General features: G+C 41.2%; 1 protein-coding gene and 1 long non-coding RNA gene across 3 annotated transcripts in view; one reads left to right on the top strand and one right to left on the bottom strand.

Moving 5' to 3' along the window:
• Positions 1-18,677, bottom strand: part of LOC109865735 (integrin alpha-L) — a 36,106-nt gene that overhangs the window by 13,369 nt on the left and 4,060 nt on the right. For both annotated transcript variants that reach the window (XM_031799204.1, XM_031799205.1), the window contains exons 2-18: positions 18,462-18,576; positions 15,520-15,617; positions 15,234-15,301; positions 12,031-12,145; positions 11,689-11,819; positions 10,778-10,920; positions 10,512-10,665; positions 6,173-6,308; positions 5,870-5,946; positions 5,496-5,619; positions 5,211-5,353; positions 4,837-4,977; positions 4,437-4,634; positions 4,191-4,321; positions 3,867-4,021; positions 360-526; positions 37-159 (exon numbers count right to left, since the gene is read on the bottom strand). In XM_031799204.1, coding sequence (XP_031655064.1) covers positions 37-159; positions 360-526; positions 3,867-4,021; positions 4,191-4,321; positions 4,437-4,634; positions 4,837-4,977; positions 5,211-5,353; positions 5,496-5,619; positions 5,870-5,946; positions 6,173-6,308; positions 10,512-10,665; positions 10,778-10,920; positions 11,689-11,819; positions 12,031-12,145; positions 15,234-15,301; positions 15,520-15,617; positions 18,462-18,576 — 2,219 coding nt within the window. The remainder of the gene's footprint in view (positions 1-36; positions 160-359; positions 527-3,866; positions 4,022-4,190; positions 4,322-4,436; positions 4,635-4,836; positions 4,978-5,210; positions 5,354-5,495; positions 5,620-5,869; positions 5,947-6,172; positions 6,309-10,511; positions 10,666-10,777; positions 10,921-11,688; positions 11,820-12,030; positions 12,146-15,233; positions 15,302-15,519; positions 15,618-18,461; positions 18,577-18,677) is intronic.
• Positions 12,151-14,581, top strand: LOC116355443 (uncharacterized). The gene is made up of 3 exons (XR_004204443.1): positions 12,151-12,480; positions 13,842-14,106; positions 14,242-14,581. It is a non-coding gene; the product is annotated as an uncharacterized LOC116355443 (long non-coding RNA).

The raw sequence follows: 18,677 nt of genomic DNA, 5'->3' as shown, positions 1-18,677 counted from the left end.
ACAGGTTTTAGTCAGACCCAGAATGTATCCTCGTACCTCGACCACAGCCTGTGTAGGACTGTCAGTGTTCAGAATGGCAGTAAGACTCTCTTGTTGGCTTTCAGATTGAGAAAAAACTAATTGGATGATTATGGGCGATAATGTGTCGATCACGCATTGCTGGAAGAAAATAAAATGTGCCATTAATTTCCCTATCCATAGTCCAGAAAAACCCTCATTCTTCTCATCACTGAATAAAATCAACACACAATAAGAATTCAACAACCTAACAACTTAATGTTATTCATTAAATCCCCTCCTTACAAGAGACATTATAGTTGTTGTATTGTTGCATAGCTACAGTTTGTCATTGATCATACTGTCATGTAGACTGAGTGGTTGAAGCAAGTCCGCTCCTTTCTCAGCTCCACTGTAGAGAGAAGTCTTCTGGCCCCTTTGTTTGTGTCACTGTAAAAGGCTCGGCTCCTCTGTCTCACTGGATCCACATCCAGCGAGTAGGAGACGTTCATCCCTGCACTCAGCACCTCTGGAAAAGTACACAAGAGTCTGAAATGGCCTCCTTATCAGGGAGAGAAGTTCAGAACCTCATGGTTGCCTGCTGACGGACAGCATTGAAGTAGAAAGCAGAGATGGAGTCAAGACCTTAACTCTCAAGTCCCAGATCCACACCAAGGAACAACCTTTGGCACCTCAATTGGGGAGGACAGGCTTGTGGTAAGGGCCGGAGAGGAATACAGTGCCTTGCGAAAGTATTCGGCCCCCTTGAACTTTGCGACCTTTTGCCACATTTCAGGCTTCAAACATAAAGATATAAAACTGTATTTTTTTGTGAAGAATCAACAACAAGTGGGACACAATCATGAAGTGGAACGACATTTATTGGATATTTCAAACTTTTTTAACAAATCAAAAACTGAAAAATTGGGCGTGCAAAATTATTCAGCCCCTTTACTTTCAGTGCAGCAAACTCTCTCCAGAAGTTCAGTGAGGATCTCTGAATGATCCAATGTTGACCTAAATGACTAATGATGATAAATACAATCCACCTGTGTGTAATCAAGTCTACGTATAAATGCACCTGCACTGTGATAGTCTCAGAGGTCTGTTAAAAGCGCAGAGAGCATCATGAAGAACAAGGAACACACCAGGCAGGTCCGAGATACTGTTGTGAAAAAGTTTAAAGCCGGATTTGGATACAAAAATATTTCCCAAGCTTTAAACATCCCAAGGAGCACTGTGCAAGCGATAATATTGAAATGGAAGGAGTATCAGACCACTGCAAATCTACCAAGACCTGGCCGTCCCTCTAAACTTTCAGCTCATACAAGGAGAAGACTGATCAGAGATGCAGCCAAGAGGCCCATGATCACTCTGGATGAACTGCAGAGATCTACAGCTGAGGTGGGAGACTCTGTCCATAGGACAACAATCAGTCGTATATTGCACAAATCTGGCCTTTATGGAAGAGTGGCAAGAAGAAAGCCATTTCTTAAAGATGTCCATAAAAAGTGTTGTTTACAGTTTGCCACAAGCCACCTGGGAGACACACCAAACATGTGGAAGAAGGTGCTCTGGTCAGATGAAACCAAAATTGAACTTTTTGGCAACAGTGCAAAATGTTATGTTTGGCATAAAAGCAACACAGCTCATCACCCTGAACACACCATCCCCACTGTCAAACATGGTGGTGGCAGCATCATGGTTTGGGCCTGCTTTTCTTCAGCAGGGACAGGGAAGATGGTTAAAATTGATGGGAAGATGGATGGATCCAAATACAGGACCATTCTGGAAGAAAACCTGATGGAGTGTGCAAAAGACCTGAGACTGGGACGGAGATTTGTCTTCCAACAAGACAATGATCCAAAACATAAAGCAAAATCTACAATGGAATGGTTCAAAAATAAACATATCCAGGTGTTAGAATGGCCAAGTCAAAGTCCAGACCTGAATCCAATCGAGAATCTGTGGAAAGAACTGAAAACTGCTGTTCACAAATGCTCTCCATCCAACCTCACTGAGCTCGAGCTGTTTTGCAAGGAGAAATGGGAAAAAAATCAGTCTCTCGATGTGCAAAACTGATAGAGACATACCCCAAGCGACTTACAGCTGTAATCGCAGCAAAAGGTGGCGCTACAAAGCATTAACTTAAGGGGGCTGAATAATTTTGCACGCCCAATTTTTCAGTTTTTGATTTGTTAAAAAAGTTTGAAATATCCAATAAATGTTGTTCCACTTCATGATTGTGTCCCACTTGTTGTTGATTCTTCACAACAAAAATACAGTTTTATATCTTTATGTTTGAAGCCTGAAATGTGGTAAAAGGTCGCAAAGTTCAAGGGGGGCGAATACTTTCGCAAGGAACTGTAGGTGGAATGGTATCAAACACATGGTTTCTATGTGTTTGATGCCACTCCATTTGCTCCTTTCTAGCCATTATCATGAGCCGTCCTCCCGTCAGCAGCCTCCATCGGTCTTCAGACTGGGAAGAGACCAAGACACACTTATTGTTGTCAGTGATTTAGCTATGCACTGAGGCTCCGACCTAGACCATCAAGGCCACAATTACACTATATATACAAAAGTATGTGGACACCCCTTCAAAGTAGGGGATTTGGCTATTTCAGCCACACCCGTTGCTGACAGGTGTATAAAATTGAGCACACAGCCATGCAATTTCCATAGACAATAGACAAACTTTGGAAGTAGAAGAAGAGACTGAAGAGCTCAGTGACTTTCAACGTACCACTGTCATAGGATTCCACCTTTCCAATAAGTCAGTTCCTAAAATGTCTGCCCTGCTAGAGCTGCACCGGTCAACTGTAAGTGCTGTTATTGTGAAGTGGAAACGTCTAGGAGCAACAACGGCTCAGCCACGAAGTGGTAGGACACACAAGCTCACAGAACGGCACCGCCGAGTGCTGAAATGCGTAAAACACGTCTGTCCTCTGTTGCAACACTCGTTACCGAGTTCCAAACTGCCTCTGGAAGCAACGTCAGCACAATATCTGTTCGTCGGGAGCTTCATGAAATGGGTTTCCATGGCCGAGCAGCCACACACAAGCCTAAGATCACCATGCCCAATGCCAAGCGTTGGCTCGAGTGGTGTAAAGCTTGCCGCCATTGGACTCTGGGGCAGTGGAAACGCGTTCTCTGGAGTGATGAATCACGCTTCACCATCTGGCAGTCCGACAGACTAATCTGGGTTTGCCAGATGCCAGGAGAACGCTACCGGCCTGAATGCATAGTGCCAACTGTAAAGTTTGGTGTAGAAGGAATAAATGTTTAGGGCTGTTTTTCATGGTTCGGGCTAGGCCCAATAGTTCCAGTGCAGGAAAATCTTAACACTACAGAATACAATGACATTCTAGATGAATCTGTGCTTCCAACTTTTTGGCAACAGTTTGGGGAAGGCCCTTTCCTGTTTCAGCATGACAATGCTCCCGTGCACAAAGTGAGGTCCATACAGAAATGGTTTGTTGTGATCAGTGTGGAAGAACTTGACTGGCCTGCACAGGACCCTGACCTCAACCCCATCTAACACCTTTGGGATGAATTGGAATGTCGACTGCAAGCCAGGACTAATCGCCCATCAATGCCCGTCCTCACTAATGCTTGTTGCTGAATGGAAGCAAGTCCCCGTAGCATTGTTCCAATAACTAGTGGAAAGCCTTCCCAGAATAGTGGAGGCTGTAACAGCAAAGGGGGGACCAACTCCATATTAATGCACATGATTTTGGAATGAGATGTTCGACGAGCAGGTGTCCACATACTTTTGGTCATGTAGTGTATGTAGTCTCAGATCATGACTTAATTTCTGTTGGAAAGCACAAAGCCATCAGTGTTCCAAAGGTTCTGAGAGTTCTTACCAGCTTTACTCTTTGTTGCCTCTGCCATGTTAAAGCAGGCTGTTAACGTGACCATGGGGGAAATTATCTCTTTTGCCAGACAGTCAAAGTTATCAGTGCTGATCTCTGCGGGATGGAAGTGGAGATGAGCAGAGACGCTGAGGACCGGTCTGGACCTGTGAGCGATCGAGATAAAAATTGGGATGTTAGCCTACATTGTACGATGTTGGGTAGCTCCGCCCACATCTCATTGAGCGCAGCCCCCATTCAGTGCAGATATTTTTACTGGTTAAACAATTGTCTGTTTAAACCAGCTGTCTTTTCTTATCATTTTTGGACTCGTACCTCAAGACAACAACTGTACCACGCGCTCCTACTACGATATCAGTCAGTCCATCCTCACCCAGGTCCATCTTCCCATCAATCGTCTGGCCAAAGAACTGGAGCTTAGATCTCATCATCACAGCTGAGATGCGCTGCAGTAAGAAGACATACACATTTAATGAAAAGCCATTGATATTGATATCCCAGGAGGGATGTCTGTTTTCTTGAAGGGCCGTTTTGAATGATTTTCATCTTCGTCTGCCTCACCTGGCTGAATTCAGGGCGGATCCCCTTTAGCTTTTCACCCAGGTAGATGTACACGGCCCCCCTGTGATCGTCCTCAAGTGGAGCGCCCACAGCTACATCCTTCAGCCCATCTCCATTCAGGTCTGTGAGAGAGCAGATGGAGGAGCCGAATCTACCCTGAGATGGCACTGAAACATTCATCTCCATCCTCAGTTCCAGCTAATAACGGAAGGGCGAGGAGAGATCACATGAAGATAAATCCATATTACACTGTCTTTTTGTGCATTATAATTGAAAATGATGGATATGTACATCCAAATGAATATATTTCGGCTTCCAGATCACTTTGTCCCTGATGAACATATTCAACCACAAATTCAGCATTTGAATCTGTTGTTCAGAGGTTCACAGTTCAGCCCACCTTATCAGTCAGTGTGTAGACGTAGATCCTGCCCTCTCTCGGAGGTTGGTGAAACATTGGTGCACCCACCAGGAGGAAGTCTGTGTTGCCGTCTGAGTCTATGTCCACAGAACACAGCTCTGCACCGAAGAAGGAGCCCATCTGAGAAAATCAAAACTTACATTCATACAAAAATAGTTTTGAAATGTTTTAAGTCCTTTGGTTTTGAATGGAACTCATAAGTAAACATAAAAAGTGACATCATGTGTTCCTCTTTACTATCGGAGGATTGATTCAACCTTTGAAGTAACCCCAAAAGCTAGTTTCATGCTGTCCCTATTGTATAACTTGATTGAAATACCACACTGCTTGCAGAAATAGCTAATGTTACCAACCTGTTCTCCAGGCAAGCTTTGTGCCACAGTCCAGTTGTTGTTAACCTTGTTAAAAAGCAGGATCCGTCCCATGTGTTCAGATCTTGGTGCTCCGGTAAAATATAGAAGGTTCTCATTCTTCTTCCCAACAGCTACAGAGTATCCTGTAATAAAAATGAATAAATGTAGGCCCATTGTAACTTCACTCCCTTCACTGAAACATCTGAACTAACAGAGCCTTGAAAATAGTGTTTGTTCAAATTCACATTTGAGCAATAACTTTTTTTGAGCTTAATGTTCCATTACCCATATAGGAATCTTTGTCCAATGTGGGGTCCTGAATTTCCCTTTCCTCTGATCTCAGACCCTCAGTCTCAAAGAGAGATCCACGCCAGTTGTTTGATCCCACTGAGCCCAGAACCAAGGTGTCCTGTAGAGGAAATAATACATTGGGTCATATTGTATGACATTTTTATTAATAAGCATTCATTAACTATATACTGTGTCTATAAACTAGTTGCCATGGTGGTCATTACATTTATAAATGCGTATTTAAGAATTTACAAGGATTTGTAGTACAAATGTAGTACATTGTAGTTAACATTTTTTTTAAATTATACATATTACAAATGATCATTTAAGATGATAAGACATACTGGACATACTATTGTGTATCTCACCTTGTTAACGTAGACAGCACTGAACCCACTCTGAGACATTTCTTTAGTCAAGTTTCCAGCCAGAGCAGTCTTGGAACCTAGAACATACAAACACTGATATTAGTAGCGATACATTGATACTTCTACTGTGGACTGTTTTGAGTAATGTGTTATCACAAGAAATAAATACCAGTATATTTCAGGAAGTGACCAGTAGTGCCACCTTGTGTTTTTTTTTTTGTGAATAACAACTTTCAGTTGACAGGGACTTTGCTGAAAAATAAGTAAGTAGTACTAAGAGTTTATCTGAATCCAGAGTTGTACCTTCAATGTTGAAGATCTTTTTTTGAAAGTTGTCTAGGATTCCTTTTAGTTCGTTGTAGTCCTGGATGAGGAAAGTGTTGTTCTCTTTTGGCTCTGATGCCAGGGACTTGAGTTTCGTCAAATCAACGTTCTTGACCTGCCAAGAAATGTATCAATTGAGGGCAGGAATTATAGTGATGTCTAATTTCCTTTTCAATATGAATGATATTTAAACATCCACATCACAGTGGTCTAAGACACTGCATCTCAGTGCTAGAGGCGTCACTGCAGACAACCTGGTTCAAATCCAGACTATAACAACCGGCCATGATTGGGAGTCCCATAGGGCGACGCACAATTGGCCCAGTGTCGTCCGAGTTTGGCCGGTGTAGGCCATCACTGTAAATAAGAATTTGTTCTTAACTGACTTGCCTAGTTAAATAAAAGTGAAATAGAAAACTGGGACGTTGGACTGGACCCTTGAGACTAGGAGTAATAATAAAAACTCTATTTGTATAGCGCTTCTTAATACAAGTCACAAAGTGCTTCACATCATAAAATAAAAAGTAAACAACGACAGGAGGAAGGAGAATGAAGAACAGTTTTCAACCTAGACTTTGAAATGGTCAACAATGGCCTGTCAGAGGATCTCAGGCTGCATCCAGGCTCATAGGGAGATAAAATATATAATAAATGGAATGGCGCTTAACCAAGCCTTAAAAATTGAATCCTTAGTTCTCCTTCCACCAAAGGCAAACGCAAAGCCTAGAATCAAGACTAAACATTGACAGCGCTCTTATGCCTGCAAAAATGATGTGATGGAACACACCTGACTAATCAGGTGGGGGGGGGGGGGGGGGGGGTGTAGCCCAGAATTGACCCCTGAGGGATGCCATATTGAATAGTTGCTGGGGTTGGTATTGAACCACCCATGCTCACTGAGAAATGTCTGCCACACAGATATGACCTAAACCTGTCATAGATTCCCACCCACCTCTCCAGCCGTTCAACAAGGACGTTATGATCCAAAAGAACTAGAATAGAGCATTCACTAGTATCAGCAGCCAACAGAAAGAAGGTCACTATAGGGCTGTTTCGGTGACCGTATTACTGTGACACAGGCACTCATGAGTCATGACCGCAGTCAAATTCTATGTGACTGCTGAGTCACGGTAATCTCCTCTTGAGCAATCTGGACATGTGTTAGTAGCACCCAACTCGCTAATGACCATCAGGTGGCTAATGGCCTGTTACTCAGAGCTGTATTGTCCCTCTAACCACTCTGACATCAATGTAAATGCAATCAAAAAATCACATCAAACACTTAGCCTACATTATACAACGTTGGGTAGCACCACCCACACCTCATTGAGCGCAGCCCCCATTCAGTGCAGATCGCACACTAGTGGGATACAACAGGTTGAAACTGAGTGGACAACATAGGCTTTGCAACAACATCGAGAACAACTAACACAATGAAATGGAAAGCGCTTTCCAAGGTGGTGATTAATTCAAAACACCCATATGCATTGAGCTTATGCATAGGTCTATATATGAGCCCAAGCCCCCCCCCACCCCCCAAAAAAAGTGAATAATGACTGTGCCGTTGTTATAGTGCCTTTGGAAAGTATTCAGACCCCTTGACCTTCCACATTGTTACATTACAGCCTTATTCTAAAATGGATTAAAATTGTTTTTTCCCCCCATCAGGTTTTTAGAAATTGTCGATAAAATACAAATCTGATGTCATATTTAGATACGTATTCAGACCCTTTACTTTGTTGAATAACCTTTGGGAGCAATTACAGCCTTGAGTCTTCTTGGGTATGATGCTACAAGCTTGTCACACCTGTATTTGTCGAGTTTCTCCCCTTCTTCTCTGCAGATCCGCTCAAGCTCTGTCAGGTTGAATGGGGAGCGTCTCTGCACAGCTATTTTCAGGTCTATTTTCAAGTTCGGTCTCTGGCTGAGCCCCTCAAGGACATTCAGAGACATGACCCGTAGCAATTCCTGCATTGCCTGGGCTGTGTGCTTAGGGTCATTGTCCTGTTGGAAGGTGAACCTTCACCACAGTCTGAGGTCCTGAGCGATCTGGAGCAGGTTTTCGTCAAGGATCTCTCTGTACTTTTCTCCGTTCATCTTTGCCTTGATCTCGACTAGTCTCCGAGTCCCTGACGCTGAAAAACATCCCCATGGCATGATGCTGTCACCACCATGCTTCACCGTAGAGATGGTGCCAGGTTTCCTCCAGACGTGACACTTGGCATTCAGGCCAAAGAGTTCAATCTTGCTTCATCAGACCAGAGAACCCTGTTTTTCTTTTGGCAAACTCCAGGGGGCTGTCATGTGCATTTTACTGATGAGTGGCTTCCGTCTGGCCAAACTACTATAAAGGCCTGATTAGGTGAGTGATACAGAGATGGTTGTCCTTCTGGAAGGTTCTTCCATGTCCAATCAATTGAATTTACCACAGGTGGACTCCAATCAAGTTGTAGAAACATCTCAAGGATGATCAGTGAAAACAGGATGCACCTGAGCTCAATTTCGAGTCTCATAGCAAAGGGTTATGAGACTCAAAATTGAGCTCAGGTGCATCCTGTTTTCACTGATCATCCTTGAGATGTTTCTATATATATATATATATATATATATATATATATATATATATATATATATATATATATATATATATATATATATATATATGTATATGCACATTACACACACATTTGCAAACATTTCTAAAAACCTGTTTTCGCTTTGTCATTATGGGGTATTGTGTGTATATTGCTGAGGATTTTTTTGATTTAATCATTTTTTGTGTAACATATCAAAATGTGGAAAAAGTCAAGGGGTCTGGCAGACATGGCAGAAAAACATTTTTAAAAACCCACTAATTTAAGATTGGTACATAATTGGTCTAGCCTAATGAAGCAAATTCAGAGATAGCCTACAATTATAGCGCATTTGTATTTGATTTTGAATAGTTGTGAAACATGTTACTATCGATGTTCCCTAACAGATTTCACTTGGTTTCCCAAATTAAGCACTCGGTAGCTGCAGGGACAGGGTTGGAGAGCCCATGGCATACAGAGTTTGGGCGGAATATCACCTGTCACGCAGTGAAATAACCGGAGTAGTTTGACCAATGCCAGTCAAATATTTACAAGCGAGAAAGTGGCCTCCATTCGCTATTCGAGTGTTCGAGGCACGAGTGTGGTCCTCTAACCAAGATGAGACTCTGGCAGACAGTTTATTCTTGGTTTTAACTGGTGCCACTGAGTCTAACGTAGCCTGACATACATTATGTAATTGAACCTGTTCAGCAAATCATCAGTGTGATGACACAGAACGGGATCCTTAGTAGAGGATTAAAAAGCATTTGTAAATTTACTAGCAGTTGTGGAGGTATTGATGGGTGAGGGAGTGGGAACAGACACATTTTTAGGTGGAGGAGAAAGCATTTTAAAAGCAATACTGATATGGTCAGAGACACACACATCAACAGTTTCCAAGTTATCAATATTCAGACCATAGGACAGCACATGATCAAGAGTATGGCCTTTGTTGTGTGTAGGCCCTGTGGCATGTAGCACAATGTTAAAGGATTCTAACAGGTTAAAGATGCACGATGCAGAAATCACTCTGCCATTTTCTGGTTGCTGAACTTCTAATAGTTCGCTTAATTTCAGTTTGTGAACAAAGCAAACAAGTGTGGAGAATCACTGTACCATCCAAACCGCTGTAAAATATATTTTCCATGTTCAAAAATATTGTATTTTCAGCTGTTTGAGGCTGGTGTACAAAATTGAAAGTAAAAGATGCAAAATCTAAACTTAAAAACGGGGAGCATAAAAATAGCGCACATAGAAGATATCTACCAGAGCTACCTCTTCTTAGACTTGCATTCAATGAGAATGACAGATCTATAACACACATTTCTATGTGAAATTGGTCAGGTGGCCCAAAAAGGTACATACATTGCAGCTTTAAAAAACTCCCAACTAGTGTAATATTTGGGAAACACACATAAATGTAAGCAGCATACATTGAAATCATACATTAAAAGCACTAACACTGGTATACACTGGTGATCAACTAGTCGAAACGGCCATATGCCAATATATTTGCACCTCGGTGAACTTCAAGTGAAACAATTTGAAAATGTACCTCAATCCAGGGATGGAAGGTGTTGCTGTACTCCTAATTATCCCACAACAATTTATGGTAAATCGAGAAGATGAAAATACTGCTTCTTTAGCATTAGCTAACTAGCACACGAATGAACAGTTGTAATGGAATTAAGTCATACAATTGTGTGGTGTTGTGTAGGGGGTATTATAGATATTATAGGACTTACCCCGATGACAAAGCGGATGATGTTTTTCTTATCACTTCTTTCGATAGAGTTGAACCTTTTATCAGTATCGCTGGGATTTCCATCTGTTATTATGACCAGTACTTTAGTTGCATCTGCGGTGGCGCCGGCAGCTTGGTTTTCAAAAATGTTTTTCCTGAAATAGATGTATTCAAACAACAGATCAAGCTATCTTTCTTACACCACAATCCCCTTTGATCAGATTCTGAGTATTCGGTCAGAACTTTGAAAGTAAAACTGGGACCTACAAGACAAAGTCTATTGCCTTATGTGTGTTGGTTAGATCAGCCATGTGCTCTTCTTTCCAAAGTTGTGTCAAGGCTCTCCCCTCTTGGTAGTCTCTGAAGTTGAAAACTGTCCTGGTGTTTGATGAGAACTGAACCGCTGCGAACTGTCGTTTATAAAAGAGGAAGAGATGACTAATATTGATTTCATACCATACTTTCCATGCAACAACATGGGTGTATAGCACATACACTCTTAGAATTAGTGGTGACTCGAGGAACCCTGAAGATCCTCAAGGAACCATTGCAAGTCAAGTGGTTCATATTTGCACCTTTGGTTAGTTGAGGGGTTCTTGGAGGAACTTTGAATGGTTTAATGTAGCATTGGGTTCGTGGATGAACCCTGGATTAGAGGCGTGGCTTAGTAGGGGCGTGGCTTTAAAATACTGTATATATTTTGTAGGCAACCCGTAAGAGTAAATGTCGCTCCTGTTGATCTGTTCTGCTGTATTGTCATCACATGTGAAGGTTAAACACTAATATTTTTGTAGTGTCAATGAGGCTTACAGAGGTGTTCCTCAAGAGCCTATGCTCAATAGTTGTCACTTTATTATTATATGTGAACGTAATTAATATTATTAACATTTTATTTAAATATATAATATGTATAAATATTCAAGGATTTAGTTTGCAGTGTGAAAATTAACATGATGAACAGGAATGACATTTACGCTAACGTTAACTAAGGTTATGGTTTGAAACTTTACACAGAGGGGTGCCTCAAGGAACCTGTTTGAACTGGAAAGGCTACTCTGTTGTGGCAACCCAAAAGGTTCTTCTAGGCACCTTTACTTCTAAGAGTGTAGATAAACAGATGTATGTTCAGCAACGTCACGAGCATGTTTTAAGTTATGAGCTTTAAAAGGGATGAATACCTTAATTGAGGAGTTTTTTAGGGTTGTCATGATATTGTTTATGAAACCTTTGTTCTCATTAAATTCTTCCGTTGTCATGCTTGCTGATCCGTCAAAGAGGAAAACGAGGTCCACTATTTTCTTAGTACATTCTGGAAGAGAAAGTGAATTACATAAATGTATATGATGGATAACACTCACAACATTCTTCACATATTCAGGAATCCAGATCTTATCATTCACAATTAATATTTTGTGACCTAATGATAATGTAATTTAGCATGACATGAATAAACAGTCAATACATACCAAAAAATCTTAGGTTAAATTATCTACAAATGTGTTCAAGTTTCACTGTTATACCTTGGAAAGCAGGTGTAAAGTTCGAGGTGATCTGGAGCTGGCTGTTGAACTGATAACAGATACTGTTCAGATAGGAGTTCCCATCACACTCGTGTGCCAGGCCAGGGCTGCAGGCCTGAATGAGGAGAATACGTCATTGTAAATTAGGGTGACCAGACGTCCCCGGAAGTGTCCCCGTTTTTAACAGTGCATTAAAAACAGACTGCAAAGTGAAATAATATTTGACGTGGCAAGAAAGACCGGGCAGCAGACCCTACCGGTTGACGTCTCAATTGCGTTGTGCTTGTTTTGTCCAGCAGAGCGGGCTGCTCGCTATAGCAGTTTCATTCACTCTTCTACTAACTACTTGCTCGCTCTAGTTTTAGAGAAAACTGCTGTGGAAAACTCGGTCAGAACCTAACAAGTGTCAAGTGAATCCACAACATCACCACAAACGTATTTTCAAGCCAGGTAAGTTACAATCGTTTGAGATACTAGCTAGTAATTTTATAATGTCTCAATTTATTATATAGATAGATGATCTGCTCTATAAGGTTTTAAATAGGTTATGCTAGCTAACATCAGCTATGTCGACTACGTTATCTAGCTAGGATCGCTAGCTACTGTCATGGTAGCAAGGTTAAAAAACGTTCACATGTAAACAATTTTGAAAATATGATTATATTAAATGTGTGCAATTAATTCTGAGAATATTTATTTGTAGATTACAGTTAAAATGGTTTGGCATTATAATAAGTAGTGTGAAAATATATTTAGACCTTTTCATGGATAACATTAGCATAATGTTTTCTGTTAGAGAGTGGAGAGGAAGGAGAGGAAGACTGGGTAGGAAGAAGAGTGAAAGAGAGAGGAGGAAAGATAAAGATATGATTACAGAGCCTGCCAACTTATTATTCCAAACAATGTTTTTGAGATAAAATACAAAAATGAGGCAAGCAATGGGAATCTGTTAACCAAAGTATTTTATCTAATAGTGTAACGTAAACTAACTCACTCTTGTACATCGCCTTGGTCCGTACAATTAATCTTATTTTAGCGCCCAAAAAACGTAATACTTCCAGAACACCTGTAATGTCAATACCATTGTAAAGCACAATTTCTCCCCTTTCCAACAAAATCAATGACATGACCTCCACGCTGCCCGTTTCTGCATGATTCAAGAAGGTAATGAGCTCCGTCGGGTCTTTTTAAAAATGGCAGGTGGGGAAGCGAAACTAATGCGTGATAGTGAGAAGGAGAAATGTCCTGTGGGGAAACAGCTTTTTTTCACTCGATCTGTCCAATTTATCCCCTCTAAAATGTAAATAAAACACTATAAAGAGTTTATATAATGTGTCATTACATACCCAATTTGAAGGTTTGTGTCGAATTTGAATCGGGTTTTTAGGGTGGTGCTAAAGTGATCTTCAGAAGTAAACAGTGGCTTTTGAGTCATGATCGCTTGCAGTGATGATGCAAACATTGACTAGGTTTCCCCCCTTACTATCCATTTCTTGTTTTTAAACAATGAGAGAAGTGCTACACCTGGTGGAGAGAGATTGTAAGACATAAATAGTTGCTTTATGCGTGCTGTACGTTACGGCATGACACGTCACGATGTAACGGAGGGTCAGTTTTCTCAACTGTTCTCCAACACTCTAGAGCCATTACCATGTCCATCAACGCTTGAATAGAAATGTAGTTCACACCCCAGATTTTGAAGTCAACACAGCTAACGTCTCATTAGTTTTCTTTGCAGCCTTGTTTGAATGTCGCGGTTGCGCACATTTGTACGGAATGGGGTGAGTTTACGTTACTATTTGTTATTAAAGATTGGAGAGGAAGGAGAAGAAGAAATGAAGGGAGTAAAACGAGTGAAGCGAGGAGAGTGTAGAAGAGTGAGGTGGAAAGGTGAAGAGAAGGAAAGGAAGAAAGAGAAGGAAGACGGGTGAAGAAAAGAGGAGGAGAAAGATTGGAGCAGAAGAAAAAGTTAAGAGAGTAAGAAGAGCAACCTCCCCTGCCAGGAGTTCACGGTGAAGCTGGCCAAAGAGAGCAAACCTGAAGAAGATACATTCTTCTGAGAAATATACAGATTAGGTTGGTATAAGTATATTATGTAGTTACCAATCACATCATCGTCTTATTTCTTTATTATGTTGTTAAGTATTTCACAAATACTATTGCCTGTTTTTTTCAATTTTGCTCATCTTCTTGTCACGACTCCTACCGAAGGTGGCTCCCCTTCCTGTTCGGGTGGCGCGCGGAGGTCGGTTGTAGTCACGGGCCAACTAGCTGCCACTGATCCTTCCCCCCGCCCCTTGTCTGTTTATTAGTTACACCTGTGTTTAGTTATGTATTAGTTAGGTTAATTGGTTGGGCTTTATTAGCCAGCCGGCCCGCCTGCTGGGTGTGTGGGATTGTTTTATGTGTACTCTTGTGCACTCTTGTGCACGCCTGTAAGTCACAGTTTTGTGTGTACGTGTGTTGTTCGGGACTGTTTCGTTCCCCTGTGTTTTGGGGCATTTGTTTGAGTGGCGTCGTTTTCACCTGTGGTGAATAAAGAAGTATCGCTACTCTGAACTCTGTTTCCTGCGTCTGACTTCTTCCTCCACTACACCCCGGACATTACAGTTCTCTTATGCTCTTCTTCTACCCTGGCTACCAGGACCCCTGAATGGCTGTTCAGAATGGACAGTTCTGTCTAGTCTGTAGTGTTTCTGTAACAGTTGTTTTCTCTGTCACAATGTGCCTGTTAGACTAAATACACGAAACCGGAATTGTCCCCCTTTTTTTATTTCATAGATAATAACGGATATTTTTATGATATATTGACCGCCGAACTGGAAATGTCCCCGGTTTTAATTTCAGAAATCTGGTCACCTTATTGTAAATGTGCTAAAATAACGGATTGTCTGGTGGACCTCAGATGTCTTCAAAAGAGAGAGTTACTGGAATTTGCCATGATCATTTTTAGATTGCTGAGGTGTTTTATAACTCAAGTGAAACAAGTCATTTACGTTTACACAGGCAGCCCAATTCTGATCTTTGTTCCACTAATTGGTGGAGCTGATCTGATTGGTCAACAGACCAATTTGTGAAGAAAAATTCAGAATCGGGCTGCCTATGTAAATGCTGCCAAACATATTACATATGTACGGTACACTCACATGGAGTATTTGAAAACAAGAACATTATCAAATTAAATGTTTGGTGGTTTATCTTACAGTGAACGTTGGAGGAGAAGTAGGTTGTGCAACCATAGACAGTCCAATGTACTTGATTGTGTCAGTTTCTGTTGAAAGGGAAAAGGCAGGCGTGCAGAATCAACTAGTATTTCTCATTTTCAAGATCCTGTTGACATTTCAACAATATTTTAATACTCAATTAGCCATGGTTACCGTGAATAGGTGTTACATGTTCTTATAATTATTAATGTTCTTATAATTAACCACCTTTCTAAATTGCAGTCCAGTAAGTACAGTATAGTGTATCATCAACATCCATCTCTACCTTGAGGAGTGTAACAGTCTGTACAGTTTGTTCGGTCTTGAGCACATCTACAGATTCCACCAGATCCATTCTTCTGATATGGCGCACTGACCATTACCCTGTGGGTGAGAAATAACAGTATAGATTGGTCGATTTAGATGAGCCTGTGTCACTACTTATATATATATATATATATATATATATATATATATATATATACTCAGTTTATTAGGTACACCCATCTAGTGCTGGGTCAGACCCCCTTTACCTCCAGAACAGCCTGAATTGTTCAGGGCATGGATTCTACAAGGTGTCAGAGACGTTTGTTACTCAATTGGTACCATGGGACCTGACGTGTGTCAGGAAAACATTCCCCACACCAGTACACCACCTCCACCAGCCTGTACCGGTAATACCAGGCAGGACGGATCCATGGACTTATGCTGCTTAAGCCAAATCCTGATTCTGCCATCAGCATGATCACCAACACTGGACAATTGAAGAGTGCAAAAACATTGCCTGGTCCGATGAATCATGGTTCCTGTTGCTTCATGTGCCCACTGGAGCTGCTTCTTCTTCTTCTTCTTCTTCTTGTTTTTAGCTGATAGGAGTGGAACCTGGTGTGGTCGTCTGCTGCAGTAGCCCATCCGTGACAAGGGTTGACGAGTTCTGAGATGCAAGCTTTTTTCACCCACAGAACTGCCGCTGACTAGATGTTTTTGGTTTGTCGCAACCTTCTCAGTAAACCCTAGACAATGTGAAAAGCCCAGGGGGGGGCAAACATTTCTGAGATACTGGATCCGACACGCCTGGCATTGACAATCATGCCACATGCTTAGGTCACTCGTTTAGTTCTTTCTAACATTCAATTGAACAGTGACTGAACGCTTCGATGTCTGTCTGCCTGCTTTATATAGCAAGCCAAGGCCACGAGACTGACTGTCTATAGGAGCGATCCAGTTTCGTGAACAGGTTGGTGTACCTAATAAACAGGCCGCTGAGTGTATGACAAACTTTAGATTAAGAGTGGTTGCAAAACATTTGTGACAATGTAGTAAATTACTTTTGTATATCCGTGTTATTTTGGTTACTAAGGTTACAATAAGAACTGCATGATGAAGGAGGAAAGCATAGGCAGGATGTTATCAGAGGTGTGATATGAAGAAGCACAGTTCAGAATTTCCATTCCATCAACGTATATGCATTACAAATTCACCAATTAGGTAGTTTCAATGTGTAATAGTCATGGGCATTTGATGCAGCTCACATAATTAAAAAAACGTAAGTAAATGTGCACTGAGGAATATAGATCTATACAGAGACATATATTTTCTAACTACATTGCTATGGATATACAGTACCAGTCAAAAGTTTGGACACACCTAGTCATTCAAGGAGTTTTCTTTATTTTTTAAACAATTTTCTAATAGTGAATACATCAAAACTATGAAATAACACATTTGGAATCATGTATAAAACAAAAAAGTGTTAAACAAATTAAAACATGTTTTATATTTGAGATTCTTCAAAGTAGCCACCATTTGCCTTAATGGCAGATTTGCACATTCTTGGCATTCTCTCAACCAGCTTCATGAGGTAATCACCTGGAATGCATTTCAATTGACAGTTGTGCCTTGTTAAAAGTTAATATGTGGAATTTTTGGTAAAAGACCACGTCCATATTATGTCCAGAACAGCTCAAATAAGCAAAGAGAAATGACAGTCCATCATTTATTTTTAAGACAAGAAGGTCAGTCAATCCGGAACATTTCAAGAACTTTGAAAGTTTCTTCAAGTGCAGTCGCAAAACCCATCAAGCCCTATGATGAAACTGTCTCTCATGAGGACCGCAACAGTAAAGGAAGACCCAGAGTTCCCTCTGGAATCTGAGGATAAGTTCAGTAGAGTTAACTGCACCTCAGGTTGCAGCTTAAATAAATACTTCACAGAGGTCAAGTAACAGACACATCTCAGCATCAACTGCTCAGAGGAGACTGCGTGACTCAGGCTTTCATTGTCAAAAATAAACCACTTCTAAAGGACACCAATATGAAAAAGAGACTTGCTTGGGCCAAGAAACACGAGCAATGGACATTAGACTGGTGGAAATCTGTCCTTTGGTCTGATGAGTCCAAATATGGTATTTTTGGTTCCAACCGCCGTGTCTTTGAGAGACTCAGAGTAGGTGAAGGGATGATCTCCGCATGTGTGGTTCCCACAGGAAGCATGCAGGAGGAGGTCTAATGGTGTAGGGGGGCGATTTGCTGGTGACACTGTCTATGATTTATTTAGAATTAAAGACACACTTAACTAGCATGGCTACCACAGTATTCTGCAGCGATACGGCATCCCATTTGTGTTGCACTTAGTGAGACTATGATTTGTTTTCCAACAGGATCATGACCCAAAACACACCTCCAGGATGTGTAAGGGCTATTTGACCAAGAAGGAGAGTGATGTAGTGCTGCATCAGATGACCTGGCCTCCACAATCCCCCGACCTCAACCCAATTGAGATGGTTTGGGATGAGTTGGACCCGCAGAGTGAAGGAAAATCAGCAAACAAGTGCTGAGCCTATGTGGGAACTCCTTCAAGACTGTTGGAAAACCATTCCACATTAAGCTGGTTGAGAGAATGCCAAGTGTACAAAGCAGTCATCAAGGCAAAGGGTGGAATCTAAAATCTAAAATCTATTTTGATTTGTTTCCCATTTTTCTGGTTACTAAATGATTCCATGTGGGTTATTTCATAGTTTTGATGCCTTCACTATTATTCTACAATGTAGAAAATAGTACAAATAAAGAAAACCCCTTGAATGAGTTGGGTGTGTCCAAACTTTTGACTGGTACTGTATATAGTGCATGTTTGCAGACATTTCCTCAAGTGTGTAATACTGTTTTGAAGATGAAGTTTGTAACATAATGCTTGACATTTTTCACTAATATGATAACAGTAACACTTGCCCTTTCTCCTTGCCAGATATGAATTGCAGGACTTTGTATCCAAAGAAATCCTGTTCCTCCCCTTTGTAGAGTTTTGGGTTTGCTTCATCGATGTTGAAAGCCATTGAAGAGACAGCTGGCAAAGAAGGGTAGAGAAGCACAATCAGATGATAAGCTAGGTGTCCATCCAATTGGCGACAGATTTCCATTAGAAAACAATATGCACTCTTTCTCACC

The sequence above is a fragment of the Oncorhynchus kisutch genome, linkage group LG20 (genome assembly GCF_002021735.2).
Source record: "Oncorhynchus kisutch isolate 150728-3 linkage group LG20, Okis_V2, whole genome shotgun sequence".
Lineage (NCBI taxonomy): Eukaryota > Metazoa > Chordata > Actinopteri > Salmoniformes > Salmonidae > Oncorhynchus > Oncorhynchus kisutch.
Note: the sequence above shows the minus strand (reverse complement) of the source record. Positions and strands in the feature narration are given on the sequence as shown.